The sequence below is a fragment of the Stegodyphus dumicola genome, chromosome 5 (assembly GCF_044657685.1).
Source record: "Stegodyphus dumicola isolate Sdum_Otavi_A_Nest chromosome 5, ASM4465768v1".
Classification (NCBI taxonomy): Eukaryota; Metazoa; Arthropoda; class Arachnida; order Araneae; family Eresidae; genus Stegodyphus; species Stegodyphus dumicola.
Window position 1 is genome coordinate 120,153,163 of NC_140772.1, and position 17,324 is coordinate 120,170,486.

The 17,324-nt window shown below is 33.0% G+C and overlaps 2 protein-coding genes across 4 annotated transcripts in view; both read right to left on the minus strand.

The window, feature by feature from the left end:
* The window catches only part of LOC118190582 (sodium-dependent proline transporter-like), a 258,842-nt gene that overhangs the window by 109,581 nt on the left and 131,937 nt on the right, over positions 1-17,324 (minus strand). For all 3 annotated transcript variants that reach the window (XM_085816989.1, XM_035361343.2, XM_035361336.2), the window contains one exon: positions 15,304-15,447. In XM_085816989.1, coding sequence (XP_085673115.1) covers positions 15,304-15,447 — 144 coding nt within the window. The remainder of the gene's footprint in view (positions 1-15,303; positions 15,448-17,324) is intronic.
* On the minus strand, positions 11,644-14,009 carry LOC118190598 (uncharacterized). Its single transcript, XM_035361353.2, has one exon. It carries the CDS (start codon positions 13,981-13,983, stop codon positions 12,910-12,912), a length of 1,074 nt encoding a protein of 357 aa, XP_035217244.1. The 5' UTR covers positions 13,984-14,009; the 3' UTR covers positions 11,644-12,909.

Sequence of the window (17,324 nt, forward strand, 5' to 3'; positions counted from 1 at the left end):
AATTAATACTCCTCTTTTTCTGGAGATTATTTTAATGCTTATTATGTTAATGGTAACTAAAGCTTTCGAATTATAACTTCAGGTAGATAGCCCCCGTGAGCTTTCACATAGGCATCCAAACTAATTATAATTAATCATTTAGCTCTCGTTTCAATGAAATTGAACAGAATTTCGCACGTTGTTTAGACTGGGCTCGTAGAAAGCAGTGTATTTATGTTGATGCACATATGGACAAACTACACCAATGGTTCTCAGCCTTTGCCCCATGCATCTCTTTTATCATCGCTAGGAAATCATTCCCCTTTTCTTTTCCAAAACTAAAAAAATTGCGTATACACATTGACTTTAATTTTTGCTTTTGATTATGCTTATTATTTTTACTTCAAAATTATACTTTTGATTCTGAATATTTTTAAATATGTTTCATAAATTAAACAAAAATATATAAAATACTGATAAATACAAATACTGGAATAAAAGTAGTTTTTTATATTCTTAAATTAAAATTAAATGCTTAACGGTTAAATAAATATTTGAACCCCTTCCTTTCCCAAGGAGGAATTCTTTTCGGTTGAGAACCCCTGACCTATGTAATTCATTTGCATAGATTATTATTAATTTTTAATAAATTCCAGCCAACCCTCCACACTGTAGTTGAAAGCATTTTATAATGATGGCATTTCAACTTGCTTTTATTGAAATATTGTCTGCTTAAGAACATAATTTTCTACCCAGTTAATCGTTTGCTTTAATCCAGTGAATATCTGTTGTCATGGATTAGAAAACTGAGTAACGAATTCCAGTGCAGTTTTATTTTAAAATGGAAACCAGCAACGGAGGTATCTGAAATGTTGTGCAAAGCATATCAGGATTAAGCATTGTTCCGTACTTGTAACTTTATCGTTTGGCTAACGGAGCACTTTCCCGTCGCATTTTTCTTATTGTGCATTTATTATGTTAATCTGTTACATCTGGCAACGAGAAATAATGTAAATTTTAGTCTCTGATAATTGGCATCTGAGATATATTATTCTTCTACGCAGTAGAACGCTAACGCAACATGTATTCGCTGAATTAACGCTGTCTCTGTTCTCGCTAAGAATAAATCATTAAATTATATCGTTAATTACGCATCTCATTTCTTACTACGCTAAACAACGTTCCCTACATCGCACAAGCATTAACACGATCTACGACAGTAATGATGATTTCGTGATGAACGCGACTATATGATGACGAATACATCCCTATTACAAATGTCAAACGGAAGAGATCACTAAAAATGCTAGAAAATTGTCACTGCAAAATCACAACCTGTTTCTTGGAATGATAGTTAACAAGGTTAAAATCAAATAAGCACATTATTAGCAAAAGTGTTGTGTCAAACCTTGAAAAAGGAACAATTTGTAATCTTTTTTATCCTTGCGTATGAACCGCAGAATAGAAAATAGACCGAATTTCTAAATGCCACGATTTATTTGAAATGACAGACTTTAATTCTGATGCTTTCAGACGATTTGCAACTAGAGATGAAAATTGGTACTTTAATTATGATCCTGAAATAAACGGCAATCATCTGCATGAGATGCAGAAAATTCAGCTTCGGATATCTCGAGCAAAGAAAACGTTAGCGACCTTTTTAAGTTAATGAAAGAAATTTCACAAGGAATGCGTTTCTGATAGACAAACATTGAACTTTATATTTTGCAAAAATGTAACGGACAAAATTTCTCATGAGAATTCAGATCATTAAGTCTGGGGAAGCTCAATCTGGTAACTGGTTCTACTGCATGAAAATACGCCATCACACAGTTTCATTTTCTTAAAGAAGATTTCAGCAAAGGAAAGTGTTACCTTCCACCTTGTATCTACTGACTAGTTTTCGCTCCTTAAAATGATGCTGCCAGTGGCCGAGCGGTAAAGTCGCTGAATATTGGCAGTTCTGTCCGAGGTTTGTATCCCGAGAATGGACCGTTTCGTGGTTTTTTTTTCAATGTATAATGTATACGATCCAGTTTCCCTTAAAAATAAATATTTTTATCTGCAGCGCGCCAAACTGCCTATCGGAAATTCTAAAGATGTGCTGTTTTAAAATATTTTCAGCCCAAACTCTCGAAACATATATGTATATGTAAATAAAATAAACGCCTCTTTAGGGATAATATAAAATCTGAAAACCTTCAGATGTTTTTGGAAGATTAATAAAATGAACAATAATAAAAATTCTATATATAAAAGGAGGGGAAAGAAACAGCATTTATAAAATGACAGAAAGCTTCTTTAGTAAACAGAAAATATTTTTTTTTTTTTTTTTTTTTTGCAAGTGCAGTGATCTAACGACATCGCGATTTTGAACTACGCTTGAATTCGCGAAGATTTCCACCCCCTTTTCTTCTTACTACAGCATATTAAAAAATATAGAAAATCGCCCAGTTAATATCTCTGTTTCATTCTTGTTTTAACAGACAGTGATGTAATTGTTTAATTACTTGCGAAAAATTCAAATCTTTGTAACTGACGCATTTTTCGATTTTGAAATTTTAAAATTAGGGTCGTCGAAAGGTGGGCCGAAATGAGAGATTTTTGAAACTTTGTCAAAAATCGGAGGTATTATATAAATTTTAAAAAGATATTTGCCTGCTGTATCCGATGGTGAAAAGAGTAATATTCTGCGTTTTTTAGTTTGTTCGTTAAGCTAAGATATGTTGAAAACCTTTTTTTTAAATAATATATTAAAAAATTAAAGGAATTTTAAAAATCTCCCTCCTGTATATTGCACTGCCATTTACAAAGAGTATTTACAGATTTTGTACTGTGTAGCTTATCAGTAAGCAGATTAAAATCGATGAAAAACTTTTGATCCTGTGATTAACACCATTTGTAAACTAATTAAAACCTTCTAAAAATGCGCTTTATTGCGTTTATTACTGTAATTTTGTTTTTCTGAGAAGGAACATTCTCTACTCTTCATGAGGAGTTTTCTTTCTGTTCTTAACAGTGACCATTTTTCTGCTGTTTTGAATTTTACATTTTTTAATTCAAATTAATCAGTGATGAAAATAATACTTTACTAGCAGAACAATCTTTCACCATTATTTCGCTCATACAAAGCTATTCGCTAATAAAAAGAACGATAAAGATAGACTTGTCGTAAAATTCTTCTACAACTATTGCTCTCCCGCTAATAATCTGCATAATTTGGGCCAATCAAACATACCAATAAAACAGCACAATCTAGCTAAGTATAGTATATTTACGGCCGAAGTGGAGACGCTGCCAAACAAAAACGTAGTCGAAATGGTTTCATAAAAAACTAATATCCTCTCAGCGCAGATGATGAAGGCTTGAAGCGATAACGCAAATTAGGCGAGAGGAATTTTATAGCTTCGGCCGAAATACACCGTACAAAGGACAGAAAGGGAACTTGCTGCATTACTTCCCCCCCATTTCATATGATTTGTACTTTGGCATATTTAATGATAAGTATGTGAGGTTTATATTATTTTTGCTAATATGTATTTTAATTTTTTAATATTTTCTGTCATTGTTTCACTCGCGTTTCCTCGATGTAAATATGTTAGGATGAACAAGGGTGTAGCGAAAAGGTTAGTTAGAGCATGTTTCTCTATCGAGTGCGCATCTTGTTGTTGTTTATACCAGCTGTTTGAATTCTGAATCTCGTTTTCGCATTGTTGCCCCGAAGTTAATATCACGCTGGCGTAGGTTTCTGAATCAACTTGCTAGGTTAAATTAATTTGCGGTGTTTTGAACTACTAGCTTACCTTTAAATTTTGTTGGCTACCATTATCTAAGTTCCTTAACACCAAAGCACGTAACACCGTGCTGTCCGTAAATAACTGAATTCAATAAAAGGATCTTTTGCACCCTTCTTCTGTTCATCTTCTAGTCTTAGGGATAAGTCGCTAACAGATTTCCAAGTAGGTTTAGTAGTAGTTTATGCTAGCCGAGAAAACTAGACGTTACAACTAATATGTCAAAAGCCGTACTGGTGTTATAAACTCCGAGCAAATTTCTTGAGACTGAACTACAAAATTGGCTTTATGCTAACCACACTCAGAAGAAGAATAAATGCACACATCTGCAAACGTAGAAGGGCACGATTTCCTTTAAACATTAGACTAATTTCATAATTAAAATAATCTAAATTTTAATGAAAATAGTTGAAGTTATGAAGCTCAGGATAATGCTTTTATAAACGTGTTATTTCAAGAAAAAGCAGGATACGTAACACGACTGACCAGCCTTTTAACAAAGCTTGATCTAACCCCTATTTATTTGAAGTGGCATTTCCAGAAATCTAACAACTAAGTGTATACGTGAGGGATGTAAAACATCTGGGTTACATTTTCTACCGACCAATCAAAAATTTCATTAACAGGTTTCAAGCTAGATAGTATATGGCAGGTAGTAAGAAACATGGTTTCTGTGGTAAGATACAGGGACATAAAAAAATAGTGACTGTTCTATTACAAGGAAAATGTTTAATAACAATTCTGAACTAGCGCATTCCATTCCATATAAATGATTGTATTCATTGCATACGCACAATTTTTCTTTCAAAACACTACTTGAAAACCTTTTATAAACCGTTGTGGCGTAATATTTACATGTTACGTAAGTGGAACTACTTATGCTGTAATATCCTATTTTAACACTGTCACAGTTTTAAACTCAGTTTGGCTATTTGTCTACACATACCTATTGGGTACTCTAATTGAAAAGCATTTAACATTCAGAGCTTTTTTCATCAAATTATATTACCATTACTTCACAGGAAATAGTGTGGGTAAGATTTTTGTAAATAGACATTGTTTGAAACAAATAACACGGCAATTTCTGCGCACGCATACTGTTATTTTACCTTTACCATACTCTAAACAAAGTAGTAATTTCAGCCAAGAAAAGAGAAATATAAAGTTTCAGTTGTAATCCATCTACATTAAAGCTCAAGCATAAATACATTCACTTTAATTTTTCTGGGTGTGAGTTTCGTTATAAATTCGAATTATTAAATATTCCACTTGCAAGTTAACAGACGTGATAATTACACGTTTAGTGTCATTTTGAAATGATTTTTGTGCATATTATGCAGCTTACATTTACATACAATTTAATTTTATCGGCAAATATAATTTACTTAAAGAATAAACGTTGAAGCATTTGCTATGAAATGAAAGATACTGGATTTTGATTATCCATTATTATCCTAAAGATCCGTTAAGCCCAGAAGGACTGTTATTCCCTAAACAGCATTTCGCATTGAATTACTAAAAGCGTTGAATCACTTTTCAAATGCTTGCCACCAAATATTATCGCCCTTTGTAAAAATTAAAAAATGAAGAATCCATATAAATGTATACATCTGTCTCGCGCTGTCAAAAAGCGAGCCCACCAGGGCGGCCGAGCAGTAACATCGCTGAACACTGGTAGTTCGGTCCGAGGTTCGAATGCCGCGAACAGGCTGGCTGCATAGGCGTTTTCGTGTTCGTTCTATGTGTAACGTGTATACGAGCCAATTTCCTTTAGAACGTCCTCCACGAAGGCATCCATCTCTTGAGGCAGATAGCCCTCGAGTGCTTTGCCGAAATCTAATAAAACCAAACCAAACCTGTCAAAAAGCAACAGTACCTAAAGCCGTAAAATGCTGAATAAAGGAGTCCTCTACCCGAATATGGGCACCTGGAAGCCCGAATCCTGAGTTTTGAATTCGTTTTATTATATATTTCATATTTTTTAAACTTTAACGGAATTTTTATTAAGAAAATTATTTCAAATCTATCAGTGGCTAAACACTATACAGAATAAAATATTTTTGTCCCCAGCGAGCGAGACTGTCTAGCGGAAATTCTAAAGATATGCTGTTTTTAAATACTGTTAGTCCAAAGGGGCGTTAGCTCAAGTGCTCTCGAAACGTTCAATGGTGTTTAAATTAAAAACACGCCCCTTTGGGCGTCCCGTTTTGTAGAGGAAAATCTGCCTTTATTTCTAGAATTCTAAATATTTATTATTGAGTTTGTATTTAGTAAAATGTGAACGTGCTTATGTTAACGCGATAATAAACTGGAAAATTATATAGACTGGTTCGTCGTTGTTACTTACTATCTGCAATTTTATAATAACTAATATGACGTAAACCAACGGATAGTATTTTAACAGTAAACCTTTTACTGCCATGTATGGAAAGAAAAAATAAAACCTCTAAACATAAAATGCGATCAGTTTAATTACGCAAGTAGTAATTTGTAATTGAATGTTTATGTTATGTAGTCTTTAATCACAGCTACAAAATTACAAAATTCAAAGAAATTTTACTCAAATTTCAAAGATTCATTTGCCAAATAATTAGCAATAAAATGGTTACAATCTAATAGAATTCATGAAAATGATGAACCAGAATTTATACAATAATTAAAAGCAAAGTGAGCTCTGAATAAACTAGCTGCATGTAAAACTAAAAGTTTTTCAGTGTTTGAATCTAAACTACGCTGGTTTCTCTCTGACCTAACAATTTCATTCACAAATTATTGCTGATTGAAATTAAATATACTATAAATCATTTTAAAGAAAATGAAAATCTTTCATGATTAACTCAGTCACTACTAGCTCTCGCCACGAAACGTTCTACAATTCTTTTCTGGGTCTTGAAAAAGGTCGACGTCCACTTTTTTTTCAAAAAAAAAAAAAAAAAAGAAAAAGAAAAAAAAAAAGAGAGAGAAAATTAGATGTTAATTAAAAACTTTGAAAACGCTAATTTTCGCTACATTTTTTCTGAGTGGCAACAGTCTCCCACGTTGGAGTTAAAAATTTGCTTTATTTCGAGAAGTCTTGCCACTGCTCACTTTCAAATCGTAGAGTTTGTTAATCAAATTTTCTACGTTTTACAATGAAATAAAAATAATATTACCAAATATTAAATGCATTATTCCCGATACCGAAAATTCGTGCGAAGCCGATTGGACTGTTCCTGTCTTCGTACGACTTTAATCAGCCGACATATAAATTAAAAACTCCGAAAACAGTCATTTTTGCACTCATTTTACCAGAGTTGCAACAGTCTCGCGCGTCGGAGATAAAAATGCTTTATTTCGAAAAGTGTTGCTAATAATCAATCACAGAGCTTTTGTGAATAAAAAATTTGTATGTTTTACTAATTTCTATGTATATAAAGAAGAATTTCTGTGTGTTTATTCGTATTATTGATTTCTGATAAATTATGATCAATTTTTTTGCCCCATTTAATCGACTAAATTTGAATATAGGAGAAACATTGGATTGAACTTAAGGTTTCACGACCATTTCACTAGAAAGTCGAAAATCATTAAAAATTGCGTGCCATTGTTGCTGATATAATGAGAGAGAATTAGTTTCTTTTCTATCGAATTTCTTATGCGGGTTTCATATCGCATCAGACTGAAAAATATATGATTATGAATCGAATATTTTGCATCGTTATTAGAGAAAAATTACGGCGGTATCGTTTCTCTCTGTTGTTAGGATGCATTACTCTCAATCTAACTCAACTGCATCGGATACTTCCGCTAGTAATTAATAAAAGAAAGAAAATTTTCAGATTTTAACGATCACCCAAAATCGTTTGCTAGGTTTTTTTTACCCTTTCGCTGCATTCGCTGTCTAGCAATCTGCTATTACACTCACACCTGCTAGAATTATTATTGAGCACCATTTTCTTCGCATTCAAGCCATATGCAATTCACGAGCAAAATCATATAAATTTTAAAAGCAGCATACGTGTAGAATTCCAGGTCCCACTGTTAAGTGTTGGCCTAATATTTTTCGATTTCCTTCAGTCATTTTACAGTTTATCATAACAATGTTCAGTTTTCTTAGTAAGAGGGCTTGGAATACTTTATCTCTTTATTACTGACGTTTTTTGTGTTAACTTATTTATCAAATATCCGCAGTGTTGAGGCTTCACTGAAAAAAAAGGTGTTCCAAAATATAGATAGGTATTTATCAAATATCCTGTTCTTCGCAATTATGCCACTTAATCCAATTATGCTAATCCAATTACGCAATTATGCCACTTAATTCAGCCAAAAAAATCACAAAATAATTAAAAACGGCATATCTTTAGAATTTTCGGTAGACAGTCTCGCGAGCTGAAGATAAAAATATTTCATTCCGTACAGTGCTGCCACTGCTCACCTTCAAATCATGGAGTTCTTAATCAAAAATACAGGGGTTGGACAAAAATATGGAAACACCTTTAAAAAAACATGTTTCTTTGCTTAATATGGTGTAGGAAACCCTTTGGCATCCAAAACAGCTTGCAGTCTTCTCGGAATGGATAAATACAGCTCTTGTATGTTTGCCGAGGGAATATTATACCATTCTTCCTGCAAAACGGTGGCAAGTTCAGATAACGATGTTGGCGGTGGATAACGAGAACGCACTTTCCGTTCCAATGTAGACCACAAAGGTTCGATAATATTCAGGTCTGGTGACTGTGGTGGCCAGGGGAGATGGGACAACTCTTCCTCGTGCTCAGAAAACCAGTCCTGGACAATGTGAGCTGTGTGAACAGGGGCTTTGTCGTCTTGGAAGACATGCGACATGCGACGGGGGACGTGGGCACCACCCCTTTACCGTCGGTTAATTGGTGTAGCGCCCCGTCCACCAATATCTAGAGTTGAACCTTGAGTCTTTCAAAAGAGCAATTACATGGCCATACAAGGGCTGTTAATATTTAGTACCATCACCATCGGGGAACAAAGTTTGCACCATGGGATGATGAATAACTGTGTCAGGGCACATGACTGCCAAGACTTATGTGATCGGCCAAAATGTTTACATAAGTCTTGGCAGTCATGTGCCCTGACACAGTTATCATGGGGCTAGCAGAGAACCACGATATGGCTGCCCAAACCATAACAGAACCCCCGCCATGTTACAATCTTGGCAACAAGCAGTCTGTATTATAGGCTTGAGATGGCGTTCTCCAGACATAAACTCGGCCAGAAGTGGGAAACAATGTGAAAAAAGACTCGTCAGACCATATTACTCGCTTCCACTGCTCTATAGTCCAGGCTTTATGACTTAAACACCACCTTTTCCTGTTACGAACATTAGCATCACTGATGAGTGGCTTCTCAATTGCAGCACGGCCAGCAATTCCCTGTTTATGAAGCTCCCTTCTAATTGTTTTGGTACTCACAGGGTTCGGTAACACAACATTCATTTCAGCAGTAACTTTTGCAGCTGTGGTCTTCTTATTTTTCGTCACAATTGCCCTTAATGATCGTCTGTCACGATCACTCAGGACACACTTTCGTCCGCGCTGTGATTTAGCAGATGATGTTTTTCCGCTTTTCAAATATGCGGAATAAATCTTCGATACAGTACCTCTTGAAACACTAAACACTTCAGCTACCTTGCTTACGGAAGCACCTACCATACGTGCTCCAACAATTTGCCCACGTTCGAAGTCTGTTAACTCTGACATAATGCAATGACAACATCACATAACAGTACTCCGACAACAACTGAACTGTTTAGCACATTTATGAAGTTGTATAGGTGGCGTCAGTAGTCAAAAACGCCAGCGCCACCTACATATTTCAGTAAAATCAATCTTTCTTTTCAAACATGCATTTCACAAGGTGTTTCCATATTTTTGTTCATCCACTGTATTTTTAAAGTTTTAGAAAATATGAAATAGAAAACAAAATAAATTCGAAATTCTAAATTCGGGAAGACTATGTTATTCAAAATGTAATGAACCTAGGTACCGTCGTTTTTCAACAATGCGAGGAATATGCAACACATACATACACGCAGACTGTTCATTATCTAATTTCTTTAAAAATTATACGGGACAGTAATATTTCGAACCACCCCTCAACAGTTTGAAAAGCGATATGCCGTTTATAGTGGTTCAATGCAAAACTTCATTTCGAGACTGATAGTTTATTTGAGATAATAATTCTAATAATTTTTCCGGGCAATAAATGTTATGTTAAATACGAAATTTAAGCAAACAGGTTTTTTAAATAGTTTCATTTACAGTTTGAGTCAGGAAAACTGATTTTGGAAACTAAGAACATCATCATGCGAGTCTAGTCGATACAGATAATATTGATAAAAAAATCTGATGTGTACACCACATGACTTCCTTGAACGGAATATTAAATTATACGCATTTTTTCTTGCATTTCATTTAAACTTATTTCATTGAATTAAATCTACTTCGTCGACAGCTCATAAACCACAATAGAATAAATGCACTCTTTAAAACTCACTATATTTGTTTACAATAGCGACACATTGGCGCTAAGTTCACTTAACAGCGTTATATTTCGTTCATATTACAACTCAGAATGCCCACAATTTATTTCATTTGAAGAATTATCTAATCGTTGCCACATGTTCTATTCAAATACTATAATAAATCTAAAACGATGTATAAAGAAATTAAGCAAACACACACAAAAAAAGAAACAGTTTTGCACAGACGATTCACTATTTCTCGTTCAAGTAATTCAGTTCTCACTTCCCGCCAAGGCAAAAATACATAAAAACTCAAAATATCTATATTAAAAATTACGAAGTAAATCAAACACTTATTTTCTCGAATAAATTCCAGAAGGGATTGAGCATGATTTAATTCCCAGTAATAAGAAAAGGAGTTATCTTTGCTGTTGCAAAGCTTAGTCTTTCTAGATTGGCAGCAAATCTATGATTCAAATGTAAACAAATATGTTCGCCATGTTATTTAAAAATTAGGCTTAACTGCATTTAATCAGCTTTTAAATTGTTGAAAATTGTACAAATATTGCTTGAATATTTACTAAAGGCATAAAAACCTTAACCGGAAGATAAAAACAACATAATTCAATCATTTTTAAGGCAAAAAATGCGCAATTTACAAACATATAAGAAGAGTAAAGAAACTGAGATTAGTGAGCCGGGTAACATAATGGATATATATATATAAATATATTTATATACGTTTGGTGCGGCCGATTGCAACCAAAATACGAGGCGCACATCTACATGTTATAGCAGTCTTATATACAAAATTTCAACGTTCTGAGGCTACTCGTTTTTGAGTTATGCAAGATACATACGTACGTACAGACGCCACGAAAAATTCTCTTCAGATTTCATTTTAAAGTTTTATAATTTTTTTTGGTGGAAAAGAGTCTTTTATTCTGTCCTTACGTACAGCTGTCACGCAAAAAAATCGTTAAATTACATTCGATAGCGGTCAAAAAGGATATTTTCGTAGAAATATGCTGCCTGAAAATTTTCGCGATTAGAATACTTCCTTTTACTTCGTATATGGAAGTAAAACATTTCTTGGAATCTTTTTCAATGTTATCAATTTCAAAATAAATTTATCAATCTGCTTATTATTTTTACCGTTGTACTAATTAAGGAAGCTGACAAGTATTAAGGGAAAAACTGCACAAATGTCCTTTCGAAATTATAAATAAATTTCTCAACACTGAATAAGGAAATAGACATTTTGAGACTTGGCAGAATTAAAAAGCGATAACAAGAAATAAAAAATACTCTAATTTTACCATTTTCACTAAATGAAAGATATAAAGAGCACATACGCATTGAATAACAACAGCATATTGAACTGTTTCAGGCGTATAATATTCAGATCAATTTATTAATTTCAGTATCATAAGTGCAGGTACGTTATGTTACATAACAATGAAATATTTTAACAATTGCGAGAATACTCTTTATTAATTACATTCATTGGTTGAAAAGTAAGTATATATCATATTAAGCATCATAAGTGATTGTTTCTGAATCCTTTCATTCAATGCGATACAATGCACTCAGTTTGATGAGGTTTTATTTCGCTCAATAATTTGGTAATTTTATTAAGGTTTATTCTGAAGCACAGTGTAATTTTCTACTACTAAAACTACTCTTTTAAATGAGGCTTAAATTAATATATGAAAGTTTTAAAATATGTACAATACTAAAATTTGATTTTCATAAGAAAAACTTGCATAGTAATAACCAAAATTTAAAAAATGCATTAAAAATATTACGCAATATTTAGAGTGAGACTAAATCTTAAAAAATATATTAATCAAAACTCATATTTGGAAAAGGAAAAAAATTGAAAAAAATTATGGGCAGGCCTACTTTTCAATTGGAATGTCTAACAGTGTAAAATTTTCTCTTACAAAGGTAGAAAAGAACAATTATAAGAATAAAAACCTTTTTCAACTTTGGAAATCAATTCTCTAAAGTACAACAATAAAATAATATTTTGAAAAATTTTTGTTTATTGTTGCATTTGTAAAAGATCCCTAAAATATCCCTTTGGAGGATGAGATATTTTGAATTTTCAATTTCTCATCCTTTTTTAAACAGTTCAAATATTTTTATGTCATCAGTTAATATAGCATAATAATCCGTGCTAGCAGCAATTTAATTATCAGTAATTAAATATGCAACTAGAAGTTTCTTTCATCTATTTAAAAACAACATATTAAAAGAACAGGGACATAATATACAATAAATTCTGATAATAAAATCCTTAATTTTGGGATACCGTATAGTCGGTAATGATAAAATAGGAAATAATGAAATGGGAAATGTTTTCATGTATTAAGTATAATACTTAAAACATTAATAGTATATTGTCTCATTTTCTCATATGATTTCATTATTTATGTAATTAGAAGTCATGATTAACTCTTAGTGGACTAATAACATCAAATTTTAAATCTTATAACTGTTTTTTAATTTTAGGTTAAAATATCAACAGTATTACACTGTTGTTTACAAGGTTTGTTTAATACCAACAATATTACACTAGTCAGACTCCATAACAAGAAATGAAGTCATGTATCAATAAATTAAGCCTGATCCAACTTGCACTAACTGAAATTCAGATTACTGCAACAGAATTACTTCATTAGGATTGCCGTTTGAAAAAATATACTTGTTTGCTTCTACAATAGCTGCTGGTGGAGGAGGTTCAGCGATAACAGCTACATCTGCTGTATCAGCATTCACAACTCCTGGTTCATTCGACATTAAAACAGCATGAAAACCGTTCTTATCGGCAACATAGTTAACCTGACGATAAAGACCTTGATAGTCTTTATAGCCGTAGTTGCCTTTCACTATTCCATCACCAGCTGTAGCTTCTTGCCTATACTGAGTTGTTCCAATTCCATCGTTAACTCCATAACCGAAAGCGTATGGTTTAGGATCGTTGATTAGAATGGCCGGTCCTGCAACAGGTATGGCTGCTGGTATTTCATACACAACATTTGGAATTTCTTCAGCGCGTTGAGGCACAACAAATGTCCTACCACTTCGCGATCGTGCTGGTAACCCGTCTAATCCATCTACTGAATTGTCAGAGTTCGGGATATAACTTTCTGATTTAGACTGAGTATTGTCACTTACAGTATTAGGTGAGGGCTGAGATGTTTTCATGGCAAGTGCCTCATTCTGATCTTTTGTGGATGAAAGTGCATTACCTTTTTTAGGATCATCTATAGGGATTGCAACTGGACCTTCTGGAGATTTAACACGTTGCACATATCTGCCTAGAATTGGTTTACTAGATCCCTCAACATCTTCACGCCTGAAAGATCTAGGGGATTGTCGCAGTGTCGGTCTTCTAATGCCTAGCCTGGTCTGCATTTGGGTAGCAGATCTCTCATCTACTTTAACAGGTGATCCTCGTCTTTGAGCAGTTACAACTCTTTCTGATCGGGATGATGTGGTCTGCGTACTGCGTCTAGAAGTGCGGCGATTGTTATCCATACGACGAAGAGGCACTATCTTATAGGAACTTTCTAAAAGATAATTTGGTACGGGTCCTCCATCTGTAAATATCACAAAATCTTTCGATGGTAAACGTTCATCAACGGCGACATCGGCATATTGAGTTGGGCTGCCGCCTATAGCATTCCCCAAAATTGTTAATATAATAATTCCACATATGAGCTCCATAACTCTAACTGTAGTTTAAACACGTTTGTGAAAATGCGCGCGAGTTCCCCTTATATATCTTATTAAATAACTGGTGCAAAACCAATCGTCATATTCTGTTACGGAATAGAAGAAACCCATGTCCTTCAATTAAAATGGCAAATACTATATACCTTGGAATGTTCAAAGTGAATGATAGAAATTTTCTTTGTGTTTCGCTAACTACCCAAAGAAATAAGAACTTAAATTTCAAAATAAAGTCAGCAGAAGCAACATTTCAAGCACGCAAGCTCATACACTAAACACGCAGCAATAGCTGTATCTGTTTTCCAAGCATTAAACCGTCAACATATATCATTATTCTCTCTACATGGTTGAGAACATATACTATGAACTGGGTGTGGTTTAATCTGCCGTTAGGTCCTTAATCATGTTTTCTGACAGCTCGTTATAACGCGAAAATACTGAAACTTTCATCAGTTTAGAATTCAATCTCCTCTGAATGAGGTTTAAATACCGGAAAATTAAATGCGCACGCATTCCATGAAAGAATATTTGAGAAAGCATGTTTTTAACACCTATAGTCCTTGTAACACATTAAATTCCCCTTTGTTGACATAAAGAAACGTGCCACTGTGACATCTTACTTTACCTTGACAATTTAAACTCTAATTTGCTTTTTATTGTGCTTTAACGTAAGACCTGTAGTTACTTTGGTTAATATTTTGATCTGTTTACATGTACATATAATTTTAAATTTTTAATCCGAAAACTGAGAGTAAATTGCGGAAAATACGTCTTTATTAATTGCTTAGTTTTAGGTATCCAACTCGTATTTTAAAAATGCAACTTTAATCTTGATAAATTACACTAAATTTGAAGAAAGTGTGATTACTGAGTTTTATTGTAACACATTTATAACAACATTAAAAAGTGATAATAATTTGATTCTTTCACCAAACAGTACTGATGGATTGTATTTAATACAAGAGTACTGAATAATTGTGCATCAAGGAGTACTGAATCACTATTTTACTCCGCATTCAGTTTCGAATAACCCATCTAGAAAACGTCTACAAAATCATTCCAGGTTTATAATTTGTTAATATTTACAAATTTACATCAAAACAACTAATAATTAATTATCCATGAATAACAAAAAATAAAAAGGGCATTACCAAATTATTATTATTATTATATAAATACATGATACATTATCGTACTATCATTAAAAGTGTCCTCATGGTATTAATTTCTAGACAAATATATACAGATGATAACCATCAGATATTTTTAAACCCCTGCTAAGAGAGAGAGAGAGATGAAGGTAAGTTTACTGACCTGAAGTACTCCATTCTGGTGCGCAGTGTTCCCATGGTAACCGACTATTCCAAGAAGCAAACATGTAGAAGATTGTCCATGCAATGATCATATTGTAATACAACATTACTGTCCCTGATACTATCACCATACCGTAGCCAAGACCTAGAAAGAAAGCCATAAAATAAAGAAGTTTGTATTGTAATTTAAATTTTGAAAATACGGCCTATTTCTAGAGCAATATAAAGGCTTAAGTGGGCACTCTACGGTGTAAAGTCACTTGAGTTGCATTACTACCAATGATACAAAATCGTTAGACCTAATTAGTTTTTTGGTTATCTCAGTATTTATATTGCTTTTGCAAGGTGGTGAAAAGATAAAGGCACTGTAAATTGACATAAATTTTTCATTTCATAAATTTACGTAATAAATGTTCTAAATTTTTTAGCGAAATCCATTGGTTCTATTCAAGTGATGCATCCCGAATGCGATTCTGGAATGAATAACTGTTTTCATTTTATGCACGAATAAATCGAAAATATGAACATTCACACAACCTTGCCAGGATGAAATCCTAATGCATTTCCGGGGAATACAGAAATTTTAAACTTCGTATTTTTGATGCAAATGTATACCATTTCTTGAATTATAAGCTGTAAATCACAAATCTTATAACAACTTTCTGTTTCAAATTTTTACAGGAATCGATCCAAAAAGAAATTACTTATTGCTACAGAAAATATCCGATTCTGATTTCTTCAAGCGCGTTTTCGTTAAGTTTTATATTGTCCTCGATTGTATGAAATTTGATACATTAAAGCTTATAAGGTATTTTCTCTCTGCTTCCCGCGTGCCCTCTTGGTGTAATTGGAAGCATATTCGGTGCATATTCGGGAAGTCCAGGGTTCGAGTCCCACCGAGGGCGTTGCACATATTTAATGTCTTCTACATCAAAATAACCTAACTACTCTACGAGCTATTAATGAAATATTTCAGGTCTCATAACTTTAAATCACATGGTCGCTTTCGTGTTAACAGTTGAAGTGAATTTAACATTTTGAGATTGTGCAGTAATCTGTATTACCTTCAAACCGTTTGAAAATCAGAAAAACATTAAAAAAGCAAAAGAATAGCACTTTTATTAAGATTTAAATTGTTTTATATAATGTTATTCTCATAAAATATAACACAAACTTTCATTATTTTTCGATACTACAGCAATGCCTGAGTTAACAAAGAAACTGGTTTCGCTTTAATTTTAAAGTAAAAGTGAAGGCTAAATGCAATTCTGTACTTCTTGCTTCTAATTACTTTATTTAAGTAAGATCAAAAGAATACTTCATGAAAAAGGTTCCGATTCTAAATATTTTGATATGTCCCGCCTCCAGATAATCTACCCTTTATTTCATATCGAAAATTTAGTCTAATTGGATTTCAATATTAATAGCCTAAGTAAGAAAAGAAGCAATCGCCTATTCAATTTCCTTTCTTATTAATGGCTATCAATGACCCTTGAGTAAAAGTGAAGCGAAATTTAACTTTCACTTACATTCTGAAAAGGAGTTAATAATTTTCTGAAATTTAAAAAGATTTCATGACGTGTGTTTTGATATTAATCGTATGCATACCGAATATTATTTTATAAAAAATTAAATGAAAATAGTGTACAGAAATCTCAAAATTCCGGCAACGAAACTGTTAGGCTAATTGTTTTATCTATATTCAGCTTAGTTGAGAAAATTATTTTGTTTGAAAAGAACTTTTCAGTTTACGATATACTTTCGTTCCTCCAAAAAATTTACTTTCAAAACCTTCGATAAAATTTCTTAACCTGAAATAGGCCAAATAATTTACAAATTAAATTAGTTAAATTATCTTCGTTGCTATTAATTTCTGTAATAATTAACACCATACTTCCATCGCTGTAAAATTTAATTGAGTATTAATAAATAATAAAATAATTGCTGAAATTCATGAAATTCAATAAGGAAAGCTAAACATTTTTTTATTATTTGCTGCACTAACAGAATCTACTGATTAAA

What these genes read in the sequence shown, in the direction of transcription:
- LOC118190598 (XM_035361353.2), bottom strand. Translation starts at nt 13,983, where the DNA reads ATGGAGCTCATATGTGGAATTATTATATTAACAATTTTGGGGAATGCT.